General features: G+C 32.1%; 1 protein-coding gene across 1 annotated transcript; it reads right to left on the bottom strand.

Moving 5' to 3' along the window:
* Nucleotides 1–787: 787 nt before the first annotated feature.
* LOC130623714 (centlein-like) lies at nt 788–16,432 on the bottom strand. The gene is made up of 32 exons (XM_057439225.1): nt 16,275–16,432; nt 15,990–16,057; nt 15,802–15,890; nt 15,387–15,471; nt 15,175–15,218; nt 14,876–14,981; nt 14,614–14,695; nt 13,830–14,038; nt 12,633–12,668; nt 12,325–12,443; nt 12,012–12,109; nt 11,759–11,811; nt 11,402–11,485; nt 10,844–10,933; nt 10,205–10,296; nt 9,954–10,020; nt 9,742–9,828; nt 9,288–9,406; nt 9,047–9,178; nt 8,462–8,562; nt 8,024–8,124; nt 7,073–7,140; nt 5,830–6,295; nt 5,536–5,667; nt 5,063–5,286; nt 4,154–4,262; nt 3,689–3,748; nt 3,037–3,132; nt 2,553–2,738; nt 1,429–1,629; nt 1,041–1,106; nt 788–958 (listed from the first exon to the last, which is right to left on the bottom strand). The coding sequence occupies exons 1-32, from the start codon at nt 16,294–16,296 to the stop codon at nt 866–868; spliced, it is 3,585 nt and encodes a 1,194-aa protein (XP_057295208.1). The 5' UTR covers nt 16,297–16,432; the 3' UTR covers nt 788–865.

The raw sequence follows: 16,432 nt of genomic DNA, 5'->3' as shown, positions 1-16,432 counted from the left end.
TCTAAAAACGGAAGCCTCAGATTTTTTCTCAAAACTACCAGCAATCCGAATTTTGCTACAGAATGAAAACAACACAAAAGCACCAAAAATGAGATCCAATTATGTTCTTACAAATAGGTTCAAAAAGTCTCGAAAATATGACCAGGTCAGTGCATGCGCTAAACACACATGATTCTTCGCGCTGTCCATAATATCAAAAAGGCCCTGTTCACGGCTGCTTGCTACACCAGAAGTGTGGGTGTAAACTATCAGCATATTTCCTAAAAATCTCTACAATTCTTTTAAATGGACACGAGATGGACTGATAATTACTTTGCATCACCTAGCACCCCTATCCTTTATGCTCCCACGCAGATGCCAGAGTCAAAAGAGCTTACCGCTGAAAATGTAAACAACGGAATTCATCTCTAAGCATATTGCAATAAATAATTTTTTTGGACATTAAGCATAGCTTAAGCATATTTTGAGCCTAAAAAAGTACTTTTCATAACCATCCTTAAGCCTCATTTTAAAATTTTTATTGCTTTTAAAAAGAAACATGTAGGTTCAAAAAATCTCGTTTCGTTTCAAATATCATTTTGACCGTTGTAGTCCCCACACCTCTGACGTTATATTCTTTGATGTGGTAAATTCAAATAGACCTGAACCAGAAAAAAAACCCTGAATATTTTGGAAAGAAAAACCGTCAGCGAATTCCATTTTGCCTGCCAAAACCTTCCAAGTAAGAAACTCGTAATGAAAATTACAGAAAAAATCATATTTGCCTGGGGGGAAACAACAACGTATGTTTCAAACGATGTTTAAAATCCGATAAAATAAGTTATCAATGTACAAGCTATAAACATAAAAAATTGAAGTTTGGGAACTAAGTTGCATCGAGGATTAATTTTTCACGTAGTGTTGTATCATATGAAACAATATCAAGCAAAAACTTGGTCAGTACCTTCCCAAAGTTGCTCTAAAAAAAAAGATTGAATGATAGCATAGGATAGCATAGATTAACGTTAAAACATCATTATCGTGGTAATAAAAGTTCATACCTCTTTCTTGAGAATCAACTCCAGTTTTTCTCTGATATCGTTGTCTTCGTATTGTGGAATAGAAGGCTGAAAAAAGAAACGTGCAAAAAATATTATTTAGTGAAAAAAGTCAAAAGAACAATACAGTGTCAAGTTTTTTGTTGTTGCTAAATTCGCAGGTTAGTTGTGTCTGCGAAATTAATTTTGCGCAAAAAATCTAATCGCAAAAAACATTTACAAGACCCACACTCAGATTTCTCGGCTTCGCACTAATTGTTCTTGATTTAAGAACGTAATAAAAGAAGCTAACTTTTTAGTTAGATTGTTGGAAATATGGATGGAATCTGTGCATTGTACATATTTTCCGCAGTAGATCAGCTATTGTTAATCTGGAGATCAACCAACTTACCTGTATTTCGTGTTCCTCTTGCATGAATTCATGCAGATCAGCTGTTGACATGTTTAAGATCGAACAAGCAACATCGTGAGCTTTATTTTTGAAGAACTCTTCTTCTTTTCGTTTACCTTTTCTTTCGACATGTTGTTTATGATTTTCTAGCAGCTGTGAGCGATGATCGTGAATTTGAGAAAGCATCGTCTCTATGAAATTCTAAAAAAGAATAAGCTAATCAAAAGATAACTAACTTGGCGAAATTTTTTAGAAGAATTTGCGTATGTTACGTATGTTACGACAGAATATTGGACTAAGCTTATTGTCAAAAATTAACTTTGAAAAAAATCTCACTAATGCAATATATCTGTCTTACATGGCGAAATGGTTTTCTTAAAGTGTGATGCATTCAACACGTTTAAAGAGTTTCCAATCACTCACAATCGTCTTATTTAACTTTTTTAAAAATTCTCCATTCATAAAAATGTATTTTTATCAAAACATAGAAAGCATAACGATTCTCGTATTTATTTTCGTTACGAAATATAGATAAACGAAACCAACCTCATTTGGCAACGAAGTACCGGAGAGTTTTTATCCTGAAGAAGGCAAATGTCTAAGTAAAACTTGCACTTAAATCAGTAGAAAAAGGCGAATACTTTCTGATTGCTTGTTGTTTATTTTATATTATGTACATATCTTCTTTGATGACGTAAAAAATTGTAACGATTCTGAAAAAGTGTAGTAAAGACTGATATAACGATGTAATAAAGATTGATATTAAGATGAAAATAATGCTGACTGTTAGCTGAGTCAAAGTTTTAGCTTAGTAGAAAAGCCACGGAGGCATATTGCTAAGCAGGAGGATGAGTTAAAAATTCAATATCGTTAACACTGACCTTAGTAGAGAAGCCATTGGGCATATTGCTAACGTCAATTAGGCCAGGTATGCTTTACATTTGTATTTTTACACTTTATTTACAAACATGTACAACTCTGATAATTAAAACGACACTACTAAATACCGCGTTCTTATTGTCTCGTATGGAGCTTAGAAAATAAATAAGGTTATTTTCGGTTGAGCAAAGCAAATTAGAAAGTAATCGAAAGTTTCTAGAGCAGCAATCTCAGAAAATCCCTACCTTGACTACGATTTTATGTTCGTTCACTTTCGCTACACATTTGTGATATCGCGTTTTAATGACGCTGTGTTTCTCATCAAAGCCTTTTTGTTGTTGGTGAAGTTGTTCATATGCAGTGTTTTCCATCTCACCAATTGCTGTCTCCGCTTGACGACACAATACTTGACTATCATGCAGAAGTCTCGACTGAAATGTCAAATAAAACATGGTGCTGTGGTGCTGAGGTTACCTCTTACTGCACAAAGTAATACTAAGAATGACATCTCAAATGGTACCCCTTCGGCCACTTATTCACTTTCTATTAATATCAAATAAACAAACAGAAGAATATCGTGGAAACTTTTTAAATTTTCGCGGAATAAAATTTCGCGGTTCAAATCCTTTCAAATTTTGCGGATATTAATTTCGTGAATTTGTGAAAAAAAACGAGAAAATTTCTGACAATAAGCAGCGACATACTGAAGGGAGTAAAAGTAGTAGTTACCTTGTTTTCAAGTTCACTTTTCACAGCAGTTAACGATTGTTGTAATATCAATTTATCCGTTGTGAGTGTGTCAACTTTGCTTTTAAGATTCTCAATCTGAAATCAGAGTAGTATGACACAGGCTGAACTGAAGAGGGTTATATTGGTTGCAAGAGGTTGAACTTAAGTTGAAGGCGGAAGATGTTTTTTTTTCCTTTTGGAAATACAAGCATTACAGCTTTTTAGCAGAGACAACCTGTGACCAAAAGATATTGTCTGAAATAACGTAACTGAGAAATTCTGTTACTAATAAGGGTGTTCACAGGTTCAAATTTTAGCCTTTTTTGAAAAATTTCAGGGGCTTTTATGGCGAACTTTAGGAGGAAAAAATATAAAACGTGTCAAACTGTCCCTGTTAAATTTGAAAGAATTTTTCACAATTTTAAGAGAATATAAAAAGCTTTGTCAACGGGGCCTAAAAAAGTACTGAGTTAGCATACGTCAAATTACTTCACATCCCTGTTAAAAATAAAGACTTCAATCGGTATCTGCTTGATAATACAAACGGCTAGCTATCAAAGAGATTCCCAAATATGAGCCCAAATGGACCCCTTTCTCTCTTCAACCTAAAAAATCACACAAAAACAACAAAAGACAAAGAATCCTCACTTACATAATTCTTATTTTTAATATCTCTTTCCAATGCAGATTTTAACTTTCGGCTCAAATTTTCCTAAAAACAGAAGTCCCTTATTCTTAAGAAGTCCCTTAACACTTTAGAAACATTTTAATGGAGTAGATACTTCTCCGTACTCATGTTTTTCAACATTAGGAGCGGCACGTACTTAAAAGCTGAGTTCGTTTTCAAAAAAAGATAAACTCTAATACCAATGCAAAAATCTTATATTACGAGCATTCTGAAATAATTATGACTTGCATTCATTCGTAACAATAAAATTACTTTAGGATGCAAATGTTAAGATGCGATTGTCAAAAAGCGCTGGACCAATTAAAAATATAACATATTAACACATATCCTAACTAACAGGATTTTTACGGTAGGCTCAGTTTCTGTAGAAATTCTTTAGTCAAGCGCTCACATATATTAGGTACGTAAAAACCTGCTGTCAACTCTTACCTGACTCTCTACATCTTTTTCTGTTTTATCTTTCAGTTCATTGTATTTTTCTTTTAATTCATTTGTGTATGTTTTCTTTTGTGATAACGTTTTTTCGATACTTGTAATTCTGAAAGAAAAATAAATAAATAATGTCATTAACTAACGGTGTTCGATCCTAAGTTACAACGTGTCCCCATTTAAAGGGGTGCATATGTTTGTATTGTGACACCTTGAGTGGGAAAAAATTTCTGATGCATAAAATTTTTAGCCACCTAGCGGTATTTTTTTTCATGTGTAAGTATAATGCCAAATGTAGAACAAATTTATGTAACTCATTACTGTATTCATTACCTTTTTTGAGTATAATAATTTCTTCGTGTTTTTATGAGGTAACAAATGTCTTATTCCCCAAATAAGTTTTTCGAAATGTTGAATTTCTTAACTAGCTTAACAAGCAAACACTCCGTCATAAAAATTTACGAGGGGCACAGTAATTCAAAATCGCACAGACAAAAAAAAATCAAAATTTGTATTCGTTTTAAAAGAACTGGCCATTTCAAATGGTTTCAAACTTCCAGTACAACTAAATATTGACAACGGGTATAAACTTGTGAGGAAGCAACTAACGAAAATAAAAATTGTAGAATTATTAATGGCGGGCAGAATTATTAATAGCGGGCAGAATTATTAATGGCGGGCAGAATTATTAATGGCGGGCAGAATTATTAATAGCGGGCAGAATTAACTCGTTTCATACAGAATAAATACGTCCTTGTCTCGACTGTACCAAGAAATCAAGGCTGTCACAGATTTAAAACTTTTAGATGAATATAATAAGATTAACACATAAAGTCGATAAAAGATTTAAAGTTCATATTTTAGTGATAAATTTTAGAAGTTGTAAGAAAATATTAACTCTGAACAAACCTTTCTTGATATTCTTTTAACTTCACACTCAACATCTCATTTTCACCTTTTAAAGTTTTCGTTTCAAACGACATCTTGGAGCACTCCTTCGTAGCGTGTTTTAATTTGTTTTCCATAGTTTTTAACTCTGCGGAGAGTGTCTTCACCTCCTCGTTGTCTTTGTGATGAAATGATCTCAGTTGTTGAAGCTCGTGTGAGGATTCTTCTAATTCTCGTGAACGTTCCTAAAATTCGCTTGGATCATGTACTTGTTCAAAACAAAAACTGACCGACAAACCTCTCCCCTTATGGCTCATACTAAACAAGCTTAAAATATTTATCATTGTAAGTCTACCTTTATACAAAAAAACTAGCTTATGCACAAATATAAAATTAATCAGTCAAAAAAAACTAAGAGCGTTAAAAATTACTTTATTTGCCATTGGTTTATTTTCAACCAATCACGATTGCATACAAAATCTCGCTCAACCAACCTGAAGTATTTCTCTTGTTGCTTGTAATTTTTGAAGATTAGCCACAAGTTCAGATTTGAAGTTCTCGTTTTCCAGTTGTAATGTTTCAACGTGCTTTTCTAAGTTACTCCTGCACTCTCGAAGTTGGCTGACCTTAAATAAAAGAAAATGTATGTATGAAAAATGTAACTTATGTAGAATAAAGATAGACAATATTAAGAAATATCTTAGAAAGTAAAAAATAAAAATGAAACAATAAAAAAAGAAGAGCTTATAAAACTAGGTATTGCTGTTCTAGTGGGAAAAACAAAAAACCTGTGTTTCCAGTGAAAATATTCTTTTCTTTAAACTGCGATTTTCTTGACTCAAATCAGACTTAAGTAGTTGCAATTTCTGTGCTTCGGAACGCAATTTCTTCTTCTTTTTTATTACTTTATCATGTTCTTCTTCTTCATTGTTACGCTCTGGTGACGAGTCGCTCGTTAAGTCTGTTTGTGTTGAACACTCTGCATGTCTAGCTTTCGTTCTATTCTTGTTAGGAGACGTCTGTGTAGCGAGAGTGGCGTATGATTTTGATGCTGTTGTTTGAGCGGTCGAGTCTAGCTGGCTGACTGTTAAACGATCACTTTGTACAGCATTTATGACTTCGTTCATTTTATCAAATAATTTTCGCGAGTCGGTTTCCGTAACATCTGTCTGTGTAGCTTGTTCGAGTACCGGTGTATTTTTTTTTACAGTTTCTGCTTCGCTCTGTATTCTTTGCATTTCTTTTTGAAGAAATCTATAAATAGCAAGCGAGAATAATCAAGACAAAGAAAGAGGAAGGGTATTAACCACGTCACAAGGAGTAAAACCGGAGGATATTACCTCGTTCAAAGTGTGATTTTTAACTTTTAAGCGCCCTAAATAACACGTAGAAGCCCTTAAAACTACCCATGGAAACAATTAAGCTTCAAACAAAATCGCTAGCATGTGAACAGATGGTTAGTTTTCTTAGTGTTCCAAAGCAGACGTCAATAAAACTGGAAAATTAATTTGCTTAGTTATATTGGTAAAGTTGTACAAGCTTATTATTACTAGTAGTATTATTCTCATTATTATTGAAATTATTTACCCAGGATAGCCTCTTTAGTTTAGATATCAATCCTATTCTCATGCTAAGCGCTAAGTAGAAAGGATAGATTCACACTTTTATAGTCTCTGATAGGCCCAGCCATGGTTTGAACTCAAAACCTCCCGCACTGAAAGCGAACGCTCTACTAAAAAGGCAACCAGTTGAATTATCAAAAGCAAACCATCAGTATTAAAATTTTTTGTTCCATTAAACATAGTTTGACTGCTTAATCGGAGGTGAACGTTAGTAAAAACATTTAATTTTTGAAAGAACTGTTTATCGTAGCGAAGGTTAGAACTTTCATTCAAGTTATACTTGCACAACTGGAAAAAAACAAAAGGTTAGGATAATTCCAGTGAAAAAAAATAATTGCGATTCGTTTTCTTTTTACATATAAACAAAAAATCCGTGAAAATGAGTTTGATAAAGCAGATAACAACATACCTTTCCCTGTCAATGAATTTTGAGTTGGCTTCTGTCAACGCAATGATTTCCCGTTCACTGGTATAAACCTGTAGAAATTGCAAAAGAAGGTTATGCTGAAGATTTGTAAACTTACAGGTGAGTTTTTAATAGCAATTAATAAGGATAGAGTTTATTATGGCAAAAACGCAGAAAAAAGTGCAGCAGTAACAATACATTTAAATATCTCACTTGACCCTGAGATGGGTTTTTAACATGTTCAGCTGAAAATTCTCCTATCTTGTTCTTCCATTTTAATTTCATTGTACTCTGGATTTCTCAATGTTGTTTGTCGTGTTTATTTTAGAAAAAAAACAAAAAATTAGTAAAATCTCGGTTTTAAAAAGATTGCATTGAAAATGATGTTCTTGTATGTTATAGAGATAAAAAAAGTTGTTTATTAGAACTGAATTTATAAAAAATCTTTTTTCAGCTTCAAAGATTTCCATCTGATCTTATGACATCATCATTAAGGATGTAATAGGGTAGTAAGCATAAATTAATACTTGAGATATCTTGCAAACTTACACCATATCAAAAACAAAAATATAACAAAGTTATGTTCTTGATGACATCTTGATAGTGTACAGTTTTGTAGTTTAAAAATGACCTTATCTTTCATTATAGGTAAAAATGTAATGTCAGCATTTTTTAAAAGTTACTTGTGACATCATAAGTTCTCCGATTTTAAAAAATTAAAATCTTGAATAACTTGAAAACAAAATTAGACTTTTAAAAAATTCCAAAAGAATTAGGAAACAACTTTCTATCCTCCACAACATGAAGGATTATTTTTTACCCATTCCCAATTTTACCGTCAAAGTTCTTCCTACAATATATATCTTATTTTGAAAGTCATAACTATTTTTTGTGTTGTCACTACGCAACTTTGTCATCATATAATATTCAAATTTCTCACGCAGAAATGTTCACCTTGTCTTTCCATATTTCGAGTTGTTTTTGTAAAGAATAAATTTCCGACGATTGTAAATGTTTAATATTCTTGTCTTGTTCCTCTTCTTTTAGACGAAAAGCTATAAAGATAAATTATGCAGTGTAAAATTAACCTTACTTAAATCGTTGCATTTATTACGCGTTACAAATTTTATATTCTGATTGTCATAGAGGGATGTTTTACATCCTACTGCGCAAAACTGTAAACTGTCTACATCGTCAAAAAAATGTATGATAGAGATGCTAATGACACTGTGTCTGTTTGATCTCTAAAATTATTTAGTAATGAAATATCTGGAATATTAAATTCTTGAGAATTCGCAACATAGAAACACATTAAGGAGCAAATAATGAAATCTTTCGTCTCTGTTTACCAGTTTATCTTACGTCTCTGTTTACCAGGTAATCGTAACATACCGTTTTCTAATTCCAGTAGCTTAAGATTTAAGTGCGCAATTTTTGTTTCATCTCGAGATGTCTTTACTCGCATTGCATCCAATTCTTCCTCTATCCCAGGTCTAATAAAAAAAAAACTTGGGTGGTTTACAATGATGCTAATCGTTTAACCCTCGCAACTTACCTCGTCAGTCAGGCTGAGGTAAATTGCGAAGTAAATTTTGTTTGCCTCAGCAATTTTTTGCCCAGGTTTTTTTTATTTGTTAAATTTGATTCACCATTTTGTTTGACTTGCATTAAAATGCTAGGAATTGACTAAGTAAAAAATTTGGCAAAAGCTGTTTGTGCAATTTTGCGTTGTTTACTGATGAACTTTTTGTTAAGTTGCAAGGGCTCTCATAACATAAAGTTTATGCACAAACATGTGATCAAAAATAAAGATTACACGCCCCACTTCCTTTATTTTATTTTCGAATGAGTGCCTCACTCCCCTCTTGCAAGGGACGTTCCTCCGGGAGTTCCACGGACGGAAGTCGAAGTACATCAAGCAAACACCCTGGACATTTAATTGAAGGATTATAATACAGGGGAATGACCAAGTCATACCTCTCGTCATTCAACTTTTCATATTCTTTACGATAATGTTCTAATTCATTCCAAACAGATTTGCTATTTTCGTGTTGCAATGATTTTGCTGATGCTCGAGGTGGTGCCCTCTCTTCTTGCTTAGGTGAAAGTCTAAGGTAAGAATCGACGTTAATTACCTACAACTATCACCTAACATAAATGCTGAGAAGTTTCGTTTGTTTTGCACTCGTTCACAGAGATTTATATGTATACAACTCACATAGATATTTCTTCATATGTCGCAAGTTGTTGGAGAGCAAGGTTGTAATTTTCTTGTAGCACTTTGTAACGCTGATGTCTTTGTTTGTGTGCTCTTCTTGTAGCTTTTAATTCTGCATCCTACGACAGGAATGATAAGTGATCAGTGGGGCTTCTGCGAAACGTGTCTAGAGCTTTTCAAGCTGGCATATACACAACGCAAACCGTACATGCAAAACAACAGTGCAACTAGACAATCACCTTAGATATTCTATTCTTACGCCCAATGCTAAAAAGGAAGGATCGATTTACACTTTATAGTGGCTGGCATAACTTGGTCATGTATTAAAACTACGACCTCCAAACAAACAAATACTCTACCACAAGGCTACCAGTCGGTAGAATCCAAAACGTAATATAGAAGTATAAAACAGAAACAAAAATATTGTAGACTAAATGACAAAAATAAGTTTTACCATATTTTTTACCAACTGTTGTAACTTTTCAATCGTCTCTGTTTGTATTTTTGTTTTGTAAAAATCTTGTGTGTTCGAAGCTTCAATCTGGAAAATAGAATATCTTAATGCATCACATTAGTTGTTTGTCATTACACATAATTTATTTTAATTTCACATAAACAAATGACATCATTCCTTCACAGTATACAGTTTTCAGTTGCCATTAATACCTCAGATAAGCTTGAGTTCAAGTCAGCAAATCCTTTATCAAAGGAACTCTGCGTAGTAGCTAAATGGCTAAATAAAAACAGTTCAATTTATAGCTTGTGTGGTATTATTAATTGATCATTTACAGATAGTAGCTACTTTTGTTATTTCGTTAATTGTATACAAAACTATTTGGAGTTAAAAACTCTACCCAGGAAGCAAAGTCAAATGCTCAATATCGACTCCAGAAAACAAAAACAATGAAACTACTAACTTGCACTTTCTTTCGTAATTTCGTAACAGCTTGTTATAATTCGAGTGACATTTTTGAAGTTCTTCTTCTAACTCGCCGCAACGCGAACACAGCTATAATTGAAAAAGAGGAAGCATAACAGGGAGGAGTCAACCTTACAACGTCAAAGACATCTTGCTAAGTAGACATCTTACATTTAAGTTCGACACTTTGATGAATAATTCTGAAATTTTTGTCTCTCTCCAATGCTAAAAATTATTTTTGAGCTAAATTATTTAGCCTAGCAGGATAACTGTCTGTCCACTATTTTCCTTTTCCTCAAAAAATGTTTTTTTAAGCATTAGTGAAGCGGTTAACATAATATACAAAAGAGAGACAAAAATTTCATCAGTTACAATGTACTTGTTATGACGTCTTGATTGAGTATCCCCTGGGCCTAATTTGTGAAAATCAAATATGATCAAGGCTTAAATAGGTAAACAAAAAAAATAAAAGTAATATAAAAACGTCGTGGTTAATACTGTGAGTAACGTTTCTAAAGAAACCTGTGCTACTCAAAGCTACCATTTTGGCTTACAGACAGATGTACAGCGAGCATAATATATGGTAGATGGCTTTTATTTTAAATATATTATATCAGCTGAACACTGGTCCACTTACAGTAGTGTCTGCAAACTTTTTCGACGCTTCAGTCAGGGTTGATATTTCTTCATTTCGTCGTTGCAACTCTATTCTTGCCATTTTCTCATTCTTTACATAAATAAACAAGAAAAGTAAATCAAAATAACTCTAAAATCCTGCTATGAGAATCATCAAATGTAACATTACAGTCTCTTAAAATGTTTCTGAAACTTTCAATGTAAAAATAAAAATAAACATTAGATGATTTCAGAGATTCTGTAGCTATTTTGGATTTATATTTTTGGACTTTCAACTCTATAATTACATTTAGAAACATTATGGGAAATCTTTATTTTTAATCCTCTTCACTTTAAAAGTAGTACTCTATACGTTTGGACAATAAGAGGCTTGTCCATCAATAAATAATTTATTTTATTTACTCATTAGTTCGATATAAAACCAAAAAGAAAAGAAATAGGTCACACCTAAAAATCTAAGCATTAAAATCGCATTCAACTTGTACGTAAATTCAATTGGCTGCAGGACCTCTAAAATCGCCTTTTATTCTGCTATCAACATAATTTCTAAACGACTAACCTCTTTAATGTTGTTGTTTTCTGCTAACAACTTCTCTACAACATGTTGAAGTTTTTTATTTTTCTTCGATACTTCTGTTATTGTCTAAAAAAATATTTCGCGTTGTCTGCTATTAAACCCATACAAAAGCATTGTTAAAAGCATTTTTCTTGTGAGGGTAAATTCATATTTTTTCTTATGTAAAGTTGCACTAACACAGTCATAATTTCTATGCATCCATACAGCTAGGATTTATAATACATATCGGTCCATAAGTACAGTCAAGATTTCAATGGATATGTTGTATTACATATTCTCTGATGTTGTTTTAATACAGCGAAGATTTGTAATACACTTTTTGCATGTTCATTGAATTACCTTTTGGTACGTTCCAACTTCTTCTTGGTGAGTATCTTGTTGTTTTGATAAAACTATAATAAAGAATTACTAATTACACTCAAATAATACGTCGAATTAATACCTAAAACATGGAGGTGGCGGTTCAAAAATATCTCCTAAACTTTTAATAATCGCAGAAAATGTTTTGTTTCATTGAACTAACATATTTGAATTGCATTGTCAGGATTTTAACTTTCCTTAAGTCACTTCATTTTGAAAAATTAACTGATACCTTTTTGTGTTTCGTCTTGCAGTGCTTCTAAATTTTGGATTAACTGACTTTGATCTGCGATATGTTGTTTGCATGTCTTATGCTCCTCTAATTGTTTTCTGCGGTTAACAAAAACAAAAACAACATTTATTCTCTTGAAAAATATTTACAGCTTTTCTCTAAGAGAGAACTACAAACTACATTTTAAAGACGTTTCTTCAACAATGAACACGAAGTAGAAAAGCATAATAATTCTGAAAAATAATTCTAAAATTTCGGGAGAGTTGCAAACAGAACATGCACCAGAAATTTTTATTATTTCAACAAAATATACCTTAAGTTTTGTATTTCAACATCCTGTTGTTCTAAACGTTCAGCTTGGTCTTGGATAACTTGAACGTTCCTTTGAAGTTGCTCACCACGAATGTCAAAATTTTCCTGAGCATCTTCGAACTAAATTAAAAGTAGTTCCACAGAGTTTTCATTTCAGGGTATTTCTTTTCCGCAAATTTGATTTACATCATCACTGACAATATATGTGAAAAGTCAATGACTTTTTTTAATTTATATAGAATGAATGAACAACAAGTAATTAATGAAAAGAACTATAAAAAATATTTGAACAACGGAAAATACACAAACCTTAGCATTAACAGAACGAAGCTTCTCTTTCAGCTCCTATAATACACATGTAATATTACACTATCCTAAAGAAGGGGGCATTAATACAAAAATAAAAACTAGATTATTTCTGTTTAAAAATTTAACGAATATTTATGCTTTAAGAGTGGTTCAAAAACACATTAACACTAAAGTTGACAATTTATCAACTGAACTAGAGTCCGTTACAACATAAACAAGATAAAACGAGTTTACTAATGGCTTATTAACCGTTTAGCCGGTCTATACGGGAAAATATAGACCGAGGTCATGACGTCATGGACCGAACGCAGTGAGGTCCATGCGAGTGACAGAGGTCTATATTTTTCCGTATAGACAGGCTAATAAGGTTAATAAGTCATTTATTACCCCACTGATTATTTCATAACCATTAATGAAAAAAAAGGTTTTAGAGTCCAGGGGTCTTTAACAAAAACAAGGCTTAGGTGGAAACCATGTAACTTTCTTTATATTTCGAACGTACACAGACATTCGATCCACAACTTTTAAAAATAGAATATTTTCAAAACAGTTTTAAAATTCAATTCTTTGTCGTTTCGCTGGTGGAGTGTTCGTATTAAAATTAAATGTACAATTCTTAAAATTTCCTCCGGAAAAAAATGAAAAGAGGGTTGAAGACTGCGTGGAACTGGAAGTATTAAGAGCTGTCGATTGGTTATGTACGTCAAGTTGGTTATTATTTGAGCTCAAGATGTTTGACATTTTGTAACGGTGAGTGGTACTAGCTGATTTGTAATTTCTTAACAAATCAATATTTTTGTGACCACTGTGTTGGGCTACATAAACTTCGGGGACATTTGCATCCAAATTAAACTATCGTCTACCAGACGAAAACAAGGAGTAATTGACATTTTTCTACCACTTTAAATTAACTTTCTTGTTTTGTTTTTGTTTTGATGTCGGTTAATACGGCGTCATATAGACTGGTCACGTGAAAAAAAAAACCAATCAAATTTTCCGAGAACGTTCGAATAAACGTAAACATTCGAAAATACTCAACAGTGGGGTAATAAATCTTAATATTAACACGCGAATATCAAAAATGAGCATAAATAATGAAACTAAAAATCTTAATATTTTTCAATTTTTATAGTTAAAAAGTTTAGCCTGGATGCTTAAAGTATATCCAGCCACATTATACATTATACAGATACTCACCCCTATTTTCTTATCTGCATCTTCTTTCTCATTAAACAACACTTGCTTTTGTTGGCATTCCTCATCTAGATCTTGAATTCTTTTGACTACTTCTTCATCTTTCAACATCAGTGTTTCTTTTAACTCCTTAATTTCTTTTTCTTTGTTATTTAGATTGACATTCAGTGAATTTACAGACTCAACAAGCTGTGTATTTTCTTCCAGCAAATCTAAAAATCACATATCTTTTTTACATTTACAAGTTAATTTCCTATCTTTTGGGTACATGCATCAAGAAGGCACTTTTATACTTATTCCTCATTTTTATAAAAATAAAATTCTACGCGGTGATATCAAGGAGAAAATCGGTTTAATGTGCAGAAAAACCATAATCTATAAAATCAACATTTAAAACTTGATGTTGCTTCTTTAAATTGTCTTATTAGGAACTGAAAAGTATTTGCACCAACAGAAATATTCTGTGCAAAATGTCTAACCAAAGAATCTGATTGGCTGGCAAAAGATACTATACCACCAGATGTAGAAATCAATTAAACTTTAAAATGGCGGAAATTTTTTACTAGACAATCAAAAAAAAAACTTAAAAAATCATCAGTTACAGATATTTCACCTACTAGAAACGAGCCTTAAGATCATTATTTAGAATAGAAAATGTCTAGTTTAACTAATTTAAATATTAAAAGAAAGAATTTTGAGTTTTGGCATTTAAACTTCATGTGGATCATGCATGTCTATAAGTGTAAATTTGTTCTTACTCAACTCTTATATTATTTGCATAGCTAACCTGTGTTTTTCTTCTGCAGTTGCACCAATCTTTCTCTGGTTTCATTTTCGACTATACTAGCATGAGATTCTCGTGTTTTTAACTGAAAGAAAATATAATACATTATTGATAGAACAACTAAGTTTTTTTCATTTTTTAGATATTACCCTTTTATTAAGAAAGTGATAGGCAACATATACCAGAAAAAGGGAATTTACAAATTTATTTCTAGAAATTAAATGAGAAATCAAAAAAGGTTTTGTCTTGTTCGAAATCTACTTACAATTTCTTGCTTCTCTTCTAATTGAAATTCCAACTTTCGTTGTTCTTCTTGCCATTCCTTTCTTTTTTCGTCCCAATCTGATTTCTGTAGCAGCAAATCAGATAACCTATTAATGACAATCAAAATGCATCCCTGGAACAAGGTTCTGCCTCAACATTTTGTAGCAAAAGTGAAAACTTTACAAGCATACTCTTGATAAAGAATAACATTTTAAAATTTTATCAGACATACAAAGAACAAAAAAGGAATACAAAATGAAATTTGCCGGTAGATGACATATAGTACATTAAAAAACAAACCTTTCGCTGGATTGCTTCAGCTGTGTTTGTAGGTCCGCAGATATCTAATATATTAGTAAACTGTGTAGTAGGAAATATTAACAGTGGATGGGTGGTGGTCACATTCACAAAGAGAAATAGTTAATGAATAATATAAAACACACATCATTCTTTGAAACAATTTAAAGCATGGCATACTGATAACAACCGTTTGATATAATTATAATATTTACATCTTCAAGTATTTTTATTTGGTTATCTTTTTGCTGAAGAATATTCAAAACTTTCAAATCTTTCGCATCCGACTTTTGTTGCTCCCTGAAGAAAATAATACAATGTGAAACACAAAACAAAAACTCATACATTATACAGAGAACTCTCGACAAAATAGTTGTGAAAATAAAATCTTCAAAATTTGATCTTCTTTCCCTGACTTTTCTGTCAAGGGCCGTTGCAATCTTTCATTATCTTATCAAACAGTAACTATCTCAAAAAAAATTCCAGAATATTATTTTACTTTTTATGAACCTAATTTATTGTGCATTATAAACAAATATATTTGTCGAAATTTTTTTCTTCTTGTTTACATCCCCTAGTATTTTCAAAGACAATTACCCGTTAGATTTTGTGTGTGAGAATTATATATACCTATCAACTACTTGACTAATAATATTTGTCATATCAGGCTTTTCGACTTGTAAATTCTTCCATAAATTCCAAACAAAATCTTTATCATGCTACAAAAAAACATCAGAATTATGACTTGTCAAACTTATCCATAAAAATCGTTCAGAAACAAAGGCACAACTGTAAAATGATAAGCTTAATAATTTTACCTGGCATTGAGATAACTCTTCTGACAAAGCTTTATTTTGCTCTATCAACTCTTCATAGGTGAATTCAACTAAAAAAGAAGTTGTCACATCATAGACATTAAACATTATTAATGAATTACGATAGACCAAATGTCAAGCACTGTGAGTACAGCAAAGACCACACACACATGAAATCACATTGGCTCAAGCCTAAATTTTTGGAATTTCACTATGTCGATAAAACTTTTAAGATTTTATTGTATGTTATGTTGTAATCTATATTTATCAACAATAAATCTGTCTTACCATCTCTTGTTACATTCTCCATAAGGATTGGTAGCTCTTATGCATGTGTTGTGTTTTTGGTGTACTGAATGATAATAATATTTTATAATACAGAAAAAAACAACGACAGTTTATATAGAGTTCGGTAAGACACAAAAAGATCATGACTTCATTTACTA

The sequence above is a fragment of the Hydractinia symbiolongicarpus genome, chromosome 13 (genome assembly GCF_029227915.1).
Source record: "Hydractinia symbiolongicarpus strain clone_291-10 chromosome 13, HSymV2.1, whole genome shotgun sequence".
NCBI lineage: Eukaryota > Metazoa > Cnidaria > Hydrozoa > Anthoathecata > Hydractiniidae > Hydractinia > Hydractinia symbiolongicarpus.
This window is presented reverse-complemented; position numbering and strand designations above follow the sequence as displayed.

Bases quoted from the DNA above. Each gene is read 5' to 3' on its own strand.
- LOC130623714 (XM_057439225.1), bottom strand. From the start codon at position 16,296: ATGGAGAATGTAACAAGAGATG. The intron at 15,219-15,386 runs GTAAATATTATA...CTAATATATTAG, and splicing joins AAATAAAAATACTTGAAGAT to ATATCTGCGGACCTACAAAC. The intron at 8,563-9,046 runs GTATGACTTGGT...TTTTTTTATTAG, and splicing joins GAAAAGTTGAATGACGAGAG to ACCTGGGATAGAGGAAGAAT.